The sequence below is a fragment of the Haliaeetus leucocephalus genome, unplaced genomic scaffold, assembly GCF_000737465.1.
Source record: "Haliaeetus leucocephalus isolate CR32 unplaced genomic scaffold, Haliaeetus_leucocephalus-4.0 Scaffold195, whole genome shotgun sequence".
NCBI classification, from domain to species: Eukaryota; Metazoa; Chordata; class Aves; order Accipitriformes; family Accipitridae; genus Haliaeetus; species Haliaeetus leucocephalus.
Window position 1 is genome coordinate 7,452,340 of NW_010972631.1, and position 12,644 is coordinate 7,464,983.

Genomic DNA, 12,644 nt, shown 5'->3' on the forward strand with positions numbered 1-12,644 from the left:
ATACACCATTACCTGCAGAACTACTTGCTGCAAGAAGCTGTGGTTGTTAAAAGTTTAGACATATTTTAAAAGTTACATATTTATGGAAGAAAAAAAAAATCTATCAAGAAAATATCCACCAAGCCAGAGAGAGCACACAGAGATGACCTGTGGATTGGGAAGACCCTGTGTTGCAAACCAGTGAAGGACAAGAGGCTATACCAGTCAGATATCACTTCATGCTTGTCCTGTTCTAGTAGCCTTCATTGGTCATCCTCTCTCTACTGGCCACTATGGGATACAGGATAATGAAGTATATCAGTTGTCCCAGCACATCTGCTCTAGCATACTCGTGTACTTATACCCAATAAAAGACAGCAAAAATGAAATTTAACTCTGAGAAAACATCGTAAGGTGCTTCAGACTGATTAACATCCGATGCGATGTTGAATGTAACTGCAGCATCCCTTTGCTGTGGCACAAATGGGACACCACCTCTGACAGAGGACAAGAGAATGGATTGCTCAGTGTGATGAATCAGAAAGCTCAACTTTCAAAACCCTAGAATGACAAAATCCAATATAAGAAACTAAGGAAATATATACTATCAAAGAATAGTTGACATTATTTGGCAAAATAGCGATTTTCACCAACAACAGAACACTAAGTTTGCATACAGTTTTCACATACAAACTAATAATCATTATCTGTTCCCTCAGTCATCAAGATAAAACCCATGGCAGGGCAGGGAGGGGATCAGATTCTTTGATTTTGGTAGAAAAATAATCAGAAAGTGGCTCAAATAACTCCCCTTGCAAGACCCCAACATGCATTTTGCTTGGCTAAGGAAAAGGGAATGAAGAGTGCTTCTGGAAAATCATAGTCCCTTTACAACAGCTTCTGGCAGCAAAGGGAAAACTGTCAGTCCAAATTTAAAGCTATGACAGGGGCTTGTCCAAGTTATAGGTTAGCAAGTCAGTTATGGGCTAGCAAGTCTGTGCAAACAGAGGAGTCTTTAATTTCTGATTTTTGCTTTTGCTGCTACGTCTCTCACTCCTTGATATGAAAGCTATGCTCCTTCTTTCAATCCACACACACGATTCCCGTTGCCCTGCCCCGCATTGCTGAATTTAGCATGCTGTGCGAGTACAGAGCCAATTCTGTACAGGCACTCAGGACAACCGTGGTGCAACAGTGAAGATTTATCTTGTACAACTGCTCCACAGGAGAAGGCAGTACCAAGGATGAAGCCAATCTAGAAGGCTTGCCAGTTAAAGGCATGCAGAAAGTTTGGTAAAGACAAGCTGGCGGTGCCTCAACAATCTGTCATCACAGAAACAAAGCTGTTTTAACTTTTGCCAGAAAAAGCTAATGAATGGGAACTTACTGCCAATGCAGGATGTCTGAAACCACATACTGAACAGGTCAATCAACTAGTATTTTCATGGAATCAGTTATCGCTGTTACGGTCTGACTTTCCTTTCCTGATTTCTCATTACAATGAAGGAAAAATCTTTTTCACAACACAGAGTTTAATTAAAGCCTCCTTCTTTATACACTTTTACTTTGGGGACAGAAGGCTATTATACAGAAACCAGCATTAAATCAACAAAACGAGCAACTGCGTTTCTTCTTAACCCTTTTAAAGAAGCAGCTGCCAAAGCTAAAGGCAGAACTGCTCCAGTCTTGTCATACTGCAACCAGTTCTGGTGAGAGGCCCAAGAACAGAAAACTAAAAGCTAATCTTCTGCATGAGAGATGCTTGTAACAGTATCTGACCCAATCAACTGCACTACCTTTCAAAAAACATGACTCCTTTATAATGCCCTAATCAATGTCTCTTTCCCCATCCTTTTTGTTCTTTAACTAGCAGCACAAATGTGCTTGACTGAGGGCATGAATTCAATGAAATCATCTCCAATATTTCTGTCCCTTTCTGACTACTTAATATCCACTCAAACTGTAATGGAGAAATATGTGTGCATTTCACAGTGTACATTTTTCAGTACCACCACAATGAATAACATTCAGTCCCTTGCCTAAGTCTAGTGAAAATACACCAAGTGGAAAAAACAGTCAGTGCTTTTCAATAACGAGTAACAAGTGATTCTCAGTTTTTTCTCACTCCCTTTCTATACATGACCAGGAGATCTTGTTCACCTATCCACTTTGCCCATACCCATCCTCCTTGAGCCTGCCCACCCTCCCCTCTTTGCTAGTCGTGAATATCAGTGGCACTCTCCTTCCTTCCAGAAGGCACGGGCCACACCAAATTTGTGAGGCATTTGCCAAGCCCATTTCTCAGTGCCATAGTACATGCCCACAAAATGAAGGGATGAGCTAGGAGACTTTGTTGACAGCAGGACCACAAAGCTACAAGTAAATGTCTGCTTTTGCAATTCTACTAACCAAAATAAATACATTTTATGAGATCCTGCAGGGTCAAGAGTGAATGCACTGCCAACTCGCACACACAGACAGTGAGATTTCACAAAAAAATAATGTTTTTTTTTTCTAAGAATCCATTCTGTTGGGAAAGCAGCCTTTTCCATTAATGGACCGAATCTTGTGTTTTGTGATATTTAAATGAATTACTGTTTTGACATGCTACATTTGGCCAGAAAGTCAAATCCCAGAACAGTGAATCTCACCACTTTACTTTGGCGGGCCTAAGACAATGAAACCCAGCTGAAGAAATGTGATCGCAATGTCATATGCTATCTGATTTATTAAATGTGACCCAGATCTAGTCTGTGTCTGGGAAAAAGAGAAATCTCATTCAAATGGCATCAGTGCTTTTTCTTTTACAATACCAGACCTGCCAAAGGAAGCAGAAGGAAAAAATTGATCCCAGCAAAGAAAAGGTTTTGGAGAAGCTACTCCAGTGTGTTAAGTACAATATTTTGAATCAAGTCACAGCACCTCTGACTCAAAGCTGCAGGAAAAAAGGCAACGGCACAGTGACCTAAATGAAGAAGGTAATCTGGCGTTGGTTCCTGAACACCAGTTATTTGGGAGCACATTTGCATGTTCGTACAACAAACGGGGAACTTAAACCATGGTGTTAATACACCTCCAAGGAGTCCTCTAACCATGGAGTCAACTACTGGCTATTCTGGGTGGAAGACTTCTGCTCAGTCTTCACCAGACATGCTGGTTTGGATGTGAAATTTTCCTGCTGGCAAAAATCTTATTGGAACCAATGTGCTTCCACAAAAGGCATTCATTTCAACAAATCAGCATCTTCCAGCAAGAAACAATTTGCTGAAAAGTTTTTGATCGGCTCGCCTGACAAATTAGTTGACTTAATATCAGGAAGTATTTCTCAACAACGATTAAGGTTAAGTAGCCTTAACTGTTCTGGAGGCCCGCTTTGTTACATTCCACATACACACACACACTGAAACCGCAGATGTGTGAATGCAGTCCTGCTGAGATGTTCATTCCTCTCTTGGCCTGCAGGTCTGAGTCTAAATTATCCTCTGAAACTTTTGAACTTTGCTGTAAACTTCATTTGCACTTCTGGGAATTAATAAACACGAGTCATAATTTATGGCACTGTGGGTTTTGCAGACTGGTGCTAAACGAATGAGGTGTATCTCTAGCTGCTGTTCACTGCTGATAGGCTGCTGTGAAAGTTTCTGTGAAGGTCTTTTATCAAAAAGCATATTTACCAACCATCACCATGTTTTTTTGTTTACCAGATGCATAAGAACACTGAAGTGAAGGTCAGGTTGGAAGGAGCTTGTGATGGAATCTGACCTGGCATAAAACTTCAAGACGATTAAAAGCAGCCTAAGTTCAGTTTTCCCAAGTACGACTAGAAGGAGTCTAGTAGGAACTTTGTCTGGTTTTGCAATACACTCAGCAATTATGAGTTTATTTATGTACTTCCAGTAAAATGAGCCTCTCACACTCAGAGACTAATATTTCTATTTTATCTGTAGCTTTTCAAAGGTCTTCTCCTTCACCTGTGTGGTTCTAAGCTACTATCATGGACAGGACAGCAGGGAAGAGAGACCCATTAGTGGGTATATCAAATCAGATCCAATACTGACTTCTTCTCATATGATATTTCTCATAGGGTTAGGGAAAATCTTGGAGGCAGAATTTCTTCAGAACATAATCTCTGTTATGGCAGAAGAGCAAGCAGCTGAAAAGGCTATTTATGATTTGCTAGTTCTAAATACAGTACGCACTGATCCCAGCTTAATTTGTTTAAATATAAGTAAAGATGTTTGAATTTATACCACCGAAACACAGTCTTCCACAGGACAGGCAGAGAGAAGATCACTGTGCATCCTTTCACTCTTTGCCATGCCCTCACTTTTGGCTGATGCTAAGCATCTCTTACTGTCAGCAGTTTGCAGGATCCTTTGACTCTGTCTTTCATGCTACTTCAGAACAGCATAAAAATTGCTGGAGAACCTGGCCGTAATACTCTTTTAGTTTTAGCTTTTGCACTACTGTTGTATTCTACTTCAATAAAAGGAAAACAACTCTCAATAACTAGCAGTGTCATCTTGTTCTGAATTGATCTGTGCCTCACCATGGTTTACCACAGGTTCCCAGTGAGGCACTTCTGCCTGGTCCACACGCCTATTTTACTCCGACCTTTGTGCCTGCCAACGTATCATGGCAGTCCTTTGTCTTGCAAACGGACACTGCATTTCTGCAGGAGGACAGGGCTGCTTTGATATGGCTCTGGCCCATGGAAGTGCCCCAAAACTGTCAATCATCCAGCGGTACTTAAAAGGCCAGGCCATCAGACATAAACAATCATATGAATATGTCCATTCACACAATATTTGGTTCACAGCATTCTTCAATTAGTAAAGTGCTTTGACATTTCAGAAGATTGTTCTTGTTAACATGTTTTATAAAGCTTTCAAAATATACCTTCCTTATAGAGAGCATATCTTTAGCAAGAATAACTGCATAGCATACCTGAAAGACAGCAAATCCTGTTCCCTCTGCTGCCACTGTAATTGTCACTGGTTGTGCAGGGGCAATCTGAAAGAAAGATGAGTAAAACAGTATTTTCAAAGTACTTTCAGTCAGCAGACTTTACGAAAGTATTCCTCAGTTTTTACAGTACCTCCTTGGTCTGAAGCAGAAAGCGGTTTCGAGTATCAATTGAAAATGTTTCTGGCATTTTCAAAGAAGGTGCTGTCACTGTTACATCCATTTCTGTTTTGCTCGCAGTAGTGAGAGTTGCAAATAGACTCAAGGCTTGCAGAGCCACCACCGTGTCCTGTTGAGAGAAACAAATCCTTCTGTATTAAAGCCTGTGCAGTGAACTACCTGAGTATAAGCCGTGCCTTGGGGAGCTCACGGTCTCTGCATTGTCTCATTTGTTGGTTATGCTGGAATCTTCGCGCAGCCACCTCCACATCTCCGTTGGGATTGCACTGGCATGAAGGATCCCAGCACAGAAGAGGGACAGCAACAGAGGACAAGAAGTTAGCTACTGTGACATGCAATGGAGAATGAGGTGGGAGCCAGCTAAGGAAGTTTTGCTCTTGTGCAAGGTATGCGGAAGACCTGACACGCCGGTAGACACAACAGTCAGAATCACACATCGCACGGACGGTGAAGACCGAGCCAATGAGGAAAGTAATGATACAGCTACTTTCTAGATTTATTTAGTGACTATGCATTAAATATCCAGTACTGCACAGGAGTTATTCAGGGTACCTTGATCAACGAAGCAGAAGTTATAGGTCTGAAAAACTACTAACGTCTATTAAAAAAAAGCCTGAAATGAGTTTTTATCAGAACCCTGGCTATAATTTCAAAGGGGTTCAGCCCAGTTTTTATACTCTGTACTTGACCAAAAGGTTTTGTGCAATTGTTTAACCACTGCAGAATATGCTTATAAACACATTATCATACATATATCTAAAATTCTCTTTTGTTTATCTTTGTGTATGACTGCAGGATTAGCTCTCCAGGTTTTGCACACAGAGACAGTTTTTGAACATTTGGTCCAGCACAGGTTAGTGAATGAGGATTTTAACATCCACTATTTTCTGGAAAAATATACAGTAATCAATTATATGTCTCTAATGCTTCTCAGGGATTTTTGCTGTTCATATAGTTCATTTTGCACCTATTTTTAACCAAAGAGTGAAGGAATTGGCCTTGCAGGCTTGACATAGAGAAGTGTTTTATTTATTCTCCAGTCACTTCTAGTAACAAAATTCTAATATAACAGAAGCTCATTAACTACAACATGGTGACTGTGCCATACCTTAAGGTACCAGCACATGCTGCCTATTCACTCTAAATTATTAGAAAACACTCTCCTTCCCGTGCCACGTGCTTGTGTGAGATGACCTGCTTCACTGATTATTTAAAATCCAGGAAGATCAGCTGATTAGCAACAGTGCCAAAGTTGCTGGTACAGTGAACCGCTACGGCTGGGATCCCAACTCCAGTGCTTAATGTGGCATGACAGAATAGATGCAACTAATGGGCTACAGGAAGATTTAATAGTCTGGAGTAAGTGGCAGACTTTTTCAGTAGGAGGCCAATATTTACCCTGAAAGAATGTCTTGGATTACTCCTTTGCAGAAGACAGTGACAAAGCATCTGAATGACTCTGCCCTTACTCAGACCACTCATATAGAATCACAGAACAGCCCAGGTTGGAAGGGACCTCGAAAGATCATCTGGTCCAACCTTTCATGGGGAAGGGACCCTAGCTGAGATTTTTTAACACCTTGTCCAAATGCATCTTGAAAACCTCCAGTGTATGGCAGTTTCTGATTAAGATCTACAGCTTGGAAGCCCAAACTTACACAACTTCTTTCACATTGAAGTGAATGAAACTACAGTGACCTATCACATCTATATATCTGATCTATCTTATAGACCTAAGGAGCTATAAGGTCTTGTTAGAGAATCGGATTTTAATCATTTGAAAGCAGAAATATGCCTGCCCTTACCTAAGTTGGGGAAACCAAGGAATACCTTGAAGTACCTTTTCCAAGTCCTCACAACTACATTTCTCACATTTACATTTCTCGCCCTAAATTCAGAGAGAGTTCAAGATGTCTAGAAAAGCTATCTGCCACTGCTGCAGGTGACTTCAGAGCTCTTCCACGTCCTAGGCTCAAGAGATTCTCAGAAACACAGGTGAAAAACAAGAGGGCAAAGAACCACCTACAGAGAAGACAAACGTTCCCCTTGGCATGCTCTACAGCAGAAGGCATACCCAAGGCTTTTCACCAGGAAACATTCACAGCTGAAGCACAAGCTGCATGGCTCAGTAGGGCAATGCTGCGTCCAATACACAACCTGAAAAGTTAGGGAATACGGTCTCAAGCCAGACTTACAGGCTGCTCTTGCCCAGCAACACAGGCTTTGCAGAATTTGCTACTTCTCCCCACCATCTAAATCTATATTCATATGTATGCTATTTTTTGTATGAATTGTATTCCTGTATATATGAAATATGTACATTTTATGCCCAAACATTAAAAGCCTTATAAAGCAAAATATACTGTCTGCAAATTCATAGTAAACTATACCACATATATAAATTGCATTTAGTTATCATAGACTAAATTACAAAACATCGCACGTGCAACTGATTACTTTCCTCCTTATTGTGTAACAATATATTAAGTTTCTAATGTAATAAACTCATGGAAGGAAACACTCCAAAAAAATTTTTTAAAGCAATCTTAGAAGTAAACAAAAAGTATGGGGTCATTTCCACAAATTAAAAAGGCATCTAGAGAGACATTGGAGTAATTTTGAAATCAAAATAGTTTAGACTATGGAAGAACAAAAGGATTAAATTCATTTCTTAACTTTATCCTCAGGGGTAAATGGTACACTGCTGGATTTGCAAACTTTCAAGTAAAAATGGTTTCTGGAAAATAGAGAAAAGCTTGTTCAACTCATTTAGTACTCCAATCAGCCTCTTCAAATAATAAGCAAGAATTAACACATTAGGAGAATACTAGAACCTCAGGGGAACCAGGCGGGTTCTTAAATTGCATTTTATTTAGTAGAACTAATATATCCCAGATTAATACCAACAAACATTTGAAAATAATGAAGGATAGCCTGTACAGCTTGGTACCAAGCAGTATGATGAAATGTGACATTTTACTGTGACCAGCATTTGTAGTTAATTTAAAGGCTAGTTTCAACTAATGCAATCCAAAGTACTATATAAATTTTCTGGATGCCAGCACAGCTTACAAGATGTGGTTTCAATAACATGGAAACCTCCTGGAGATAATGAAGATCTTCCAAATTTCATGGCCCATCAAAAATCTACACAATAATGAGGAAAAAGTACATTATTGAGTTAAGACCAACTGCCAACAGAGGCACTAGGTTAGGCTGTTTCTTTAAAACCTACTCCCCTTTTTTGTCTCAGTTACTAGCCTTTCAGGAGTTTGAGGACCCACACATGGAAAGAATAGGAAGAGGTTTCTCTACTTGGAAAGAAAGTAAGCACAGATATTTATCATGCTTGCTTGGAAAATATGATTAATTATTTTTCCATGGGCATCACCTCTTCTTCTTAATTTAAGATCTTTTGTTATTAATATTTTATATAATCAAGGTGACCCTCTAATTCCGTCTTTTATTATACTTGCAAAATACTAAAACTGGTAGTCCACATTTAAGATGCCAATATCGCAAAGAATGCAAGCTTGCATGTAACCAAGGCTGTTACAGCAAAACAAAATTCAGTAATTATTATGAAAAAAAACAAATGATCCTTTTTTTTTTTTTTTTAAGATATACAGTGCTCATTTAGAAAGTATAACAAAGCCCGTTGAGACAAGGTATTACCTGAGTAGATGAAAATCCCCCAAGGTGATTTCTTTGCTGACTTAACCATTTCATAATAGGGATTCCCTCTGCTAATCTGTCTTGATGAAAGTGCGACAGCAGAGCATATGCTGCAAGTTCAATATCGATGGACCGTGGCTGCCATGAATCAGAAATTTCAGAAGCAGGTGTTACCCAGAAACGAAAATCTCCTGCAAAAAGAACCAATAGTAATCTCAGAACCACAGACTGAAGTCTTTGGACTTCTGGGAAAGACTTAAGGGAAATCTCTTAATTAATGCTTACATATGGGATCTAGCAAGGTTCTGGAAAATTGTGTTAAAGTTTAGGCACGCGTCCTGTAAAGGACTAACTTAAGTGCTTCCTCAGCAGTGGCTGAATCTAGATACAAAAAAAGCTGGAATCCAAATAGTCACTCCCATTGATTTCAGCGAACTTTACGTCGATCCATTTGTCGTCAGCCCAAAGTGCTCACTTAAGGGAGCCCTTGTCAAAAGGCCACCTCGTTGCTGGGTGCTCCTTTCTCTTCAGGACTAGAGGAGGCACCTCAGGCAGCATGGCTGCTCACTAGGCTCATCCTTGAGTGAAGCCTTCCAAAAAAGTGACTTCTTCCCTTCCCAAAAGTGACTGTCTGAAAGACCTAACTCAGTGAACACAGAGGGACACCCAAGAGGCTCCATTTCCAGGCTACAACATTAATTCCTTTGGATTTTTCAGGGGCACAGTTACTATTTTGAGCCAAACCCTTCCATTTCTTATACTCCGTATGGTCTGTTCTTTCCCCAAAACAGGGAACAAAATTCAGTCTTGCTGAACCCAGAAGAGGTTAAACATAATGAGACGATGGGTCCCTACAGAAAATGCAACTCTGTATTGTCTTACAGAAAGTCCAATCCTTCAACTCTTCATTCCAATAGCGATTTTAACTAATTGCCCCCCACCACCCTCCTGATCTATCCAAACCAGTTTGGAATAGCTAACCTCATCCATCTCTTTAACCAGGCTGATCCTATAAGTGCACACAATAACATGGGAAAACTGACAAGTAATGTTCTTCAACAGCATCATGGAACACAGTAATTGAGACTGAGAGGCCTAGCTTTGTTGTGAATTGTCATTCATTTATGGACACTTTTCATTAAGGCTATCTTGGAAGTTCTTAGCTTATTCTCTGTATCACCCTCAAAACAGATTTGAATTCAGAAGAAGGATTCTCTTCATCTCTCATTCTATATGCAGCTGTAGATACATGATAGGTATTTTTAAATGGTTTGACAAAAATCCATCTATACAAATGTGTAAGATAGTTGTGCAATACCTTGGTGTTCTGCTCTCTGGTTCAGTATATTCAGTGCTTCCTTTGCTTTTGCACTTTTTGCCCAGGACAATGCATATGTCACAAGTGCCAAGGTGTAATTATCTGAAATGCCTTCTTCTAATTTATCTTCTAGAAAGTTTGTAGCACTCTTGATGACATAAGCATGCTGGAAATTAAGATCATATTGAAGAATGTACAGTGAATAAAATATATATTGAAATATTGTAATTTAAAAAAAAATTGTACAGAAACAGAAACATTACTATCACCAAACAACAGTCAAGAAATACTGAAAATCTCTTTCCGAGTCACAGGCACGAACTCTAAGGCAAGCCTTTTGATCTGGCACTGTCTTTTATGAACATGAGTAATCTCAATGAAATCAATTGGAATGACTTAACATCTCTAAGGATAGCTCCCCCCATAAATTTCTTTGCAAGTTCTTGGACTAAAGCCATGACAATATTCTTGCTAAAAGCAACTGCCTTTAGATTTTGCAAAGGCACATAAAATTGAAGGGCCTAACAGCACAACTTTGTATTGTCTCGGGTAGATAAGGGAAATTTAACAAAATCAGGTTAAATTTAGCCTCTGTTCAGATGTCCCGCTATTTCCCTAAACTACCGAGTGTTTGCCAGGTACTATGACAATTTATGAAGTGTCCCAGTAACTATGAATTCTATTTATGAATGCCAGTACCTGTTTATCTGGTAACCCTAGGAGGGATGACATGATGTAAGCTGTGAGAGTGACTGGATTATTGGTGCCTCCTTGAAGATCACTGTGTAACACTTTGCCAGGCTCATGAAATTCTCCGTTTAATTTCTGATGCCGGACAATCCATTTAGCTGTATCCATGAGTACATCTTGGTCAATATCTATGAATGGACGAGCTTGAAGGAAACATCTTAATACAAAAGCGGATAACCTTGGGGAAAAGGTTAATCAAATATGACGAAATTAGCAACGTATTACAACTTCTTCTGTTTAAGATGATGTAAGAATACTGTGATGCATAAGGTGTTGTACACACACCTCCCAAGCACAGAGGAAAATACATGCCTCGCCCAGACAAGCAAGCAGACTAAGCTTAATCCACCAAAAAATGAAGCTATGTCCTTGTTCCTAAAGATCACCCCTTTTGCAGCTGTTATGTTTCAAAAATAAATACAGCATATAGACTCCAAGTCTGCCAGCACATGTATATCTTTATTCAAATGTTGCTCTCCTGTCTTCTGCTGCTAAAGTGGCAAAAATCATAGTTTACAAAGTAATGCAGTTATGAGTGTGATGTTAATTATCACAATTATCCCTGTAATGATATCATTGAAACAACCTTTGTTGTTTTATTAGTAATAATTCCAAGTTCTGCTTTGACTCCCTTCTTTGCCGAACGTGCATTCATGTAACCTGTCACTGCACTATTTAAGTACAAGAGTTGCCAGTACAGATAAATTATCTTCATTTTCCAATCCATCAATACTGAGTCTAAGGCAAAGCTTGCTGATGGTAATGAAAGATGCTCACTGACTCCAGAAGGAGTGACTCAGTCAGTGGCACAGTAACTGGGATGGTTCTATTTAAAGTTATCCACATGTACTGAAATACATAAGTATATGAACATGGGTTAGCTGAACAAAGTGCTGGAACTTGTCTCTGTTATCTGTCTAGCTTCTGCTACTATGCTCCCTATGCTTCTCAGGGTGAAATTCAGCACTGGAAAGGCTTTTTCAGCTGTATTTACAGTCTCAAAAAGAAGGAGGTGTGAGAGAAGTGAGTAGGACAAATTTTTACCACCAGTAACTCTGTTCACCCCCTAGGAAATGCCTCAGTCAGTCTTCAGCCTCCAGTATGGCGAGAACTGAAAATCTGTTTGAAGCAATGATGATCACAGAGCCCTAAATGGTTTCAGTCAACTGCAAGAATAAGCCATTTAATTATTATTCTTCATTCTTTTGAGGAAAGCAACAGAAAAACTTTCAGACCAAGCTATTCCCCTGGCTAAAATAATTCATCATTCATCTCTTGCAAAATTAAAAAGCCTTGCCCTAGTAATGGCTTTGAGAGCATGTTATCCAGCAGAATGACCTTAGAGTTGGCCTAAACACCTAATGGAAACCAGGCAGAAGGCTAATATAGCTGGAAATTTTTACCATCTTCACAAAAAATTTTTAGTTGCAGGGAAAATATCTAAAATACGCAAATTCCACAGTGAATCTGGCAGAACTACTTACCATGTGCTCCCAGAGGGATCTTCATTTCCAAAGGCACTAAAAGAGCCATCATCCCTCTGGAAAAGCAGCTCTCTCTGGTAGCCTGAAGTGGAAAAGAAGACACAGGTATTGAACACTTTCCTCTCATACAAGTTCCAGCACAAACTGTCTACTGATACGAAGCAAACCTTTCTAAGGCTGAAAAGGGAAGAACTTGAGCTCATATTTCATAAAAAAACTCCCAAATACGTAGGAACACACAAAACCGCACAGAAGATGACTCCTGCTGTCACTCATCTGCCACCTAAACATGA

The 12,644-nt window shown here is 39.6% G+C and overlaps 1 protein-coding gene across 1 annotated transcript in view; it reads right to left on the reverse strand.

Moving 5' to 3' along the window:
- Window positions 1-12,644, reverse strand: part of CD109 (CD109 molecule) — a 77,939-nt gene that overhangs the window by 9,852 nt on the left and 55,443 nt on the right. Inside the window, exons 24-29 of the mRNA XM_010565775.1 lie at window positions 12,352-12,433; window positions 10,817-11,045; window positions 10,118-10,283; window positions 8,800-8,990; window positions 5,078-5,233; window positions 4,927-4,992 (exon numbers count right to left, since the gene is read on the reverse strand). Coding sequence (XP_010564077.1) covers window positions 4,927-4,992; window positions 5,078-5,233; window positions 8,800-8,990; window positions 10,118-10,283; window positions 10,817-11,045; window positions 12,352-12,433 — 890 coding nt within the window. The remainder of the gene's footprint in view (window positions 1-4,926; window positions 4,993-5,077; window positions 5,234-8,799; window positions 8,991-10,117; window positions 10,284-10,816; window positions 11,046-12,351; window positions 12,434-12,644) is intronic.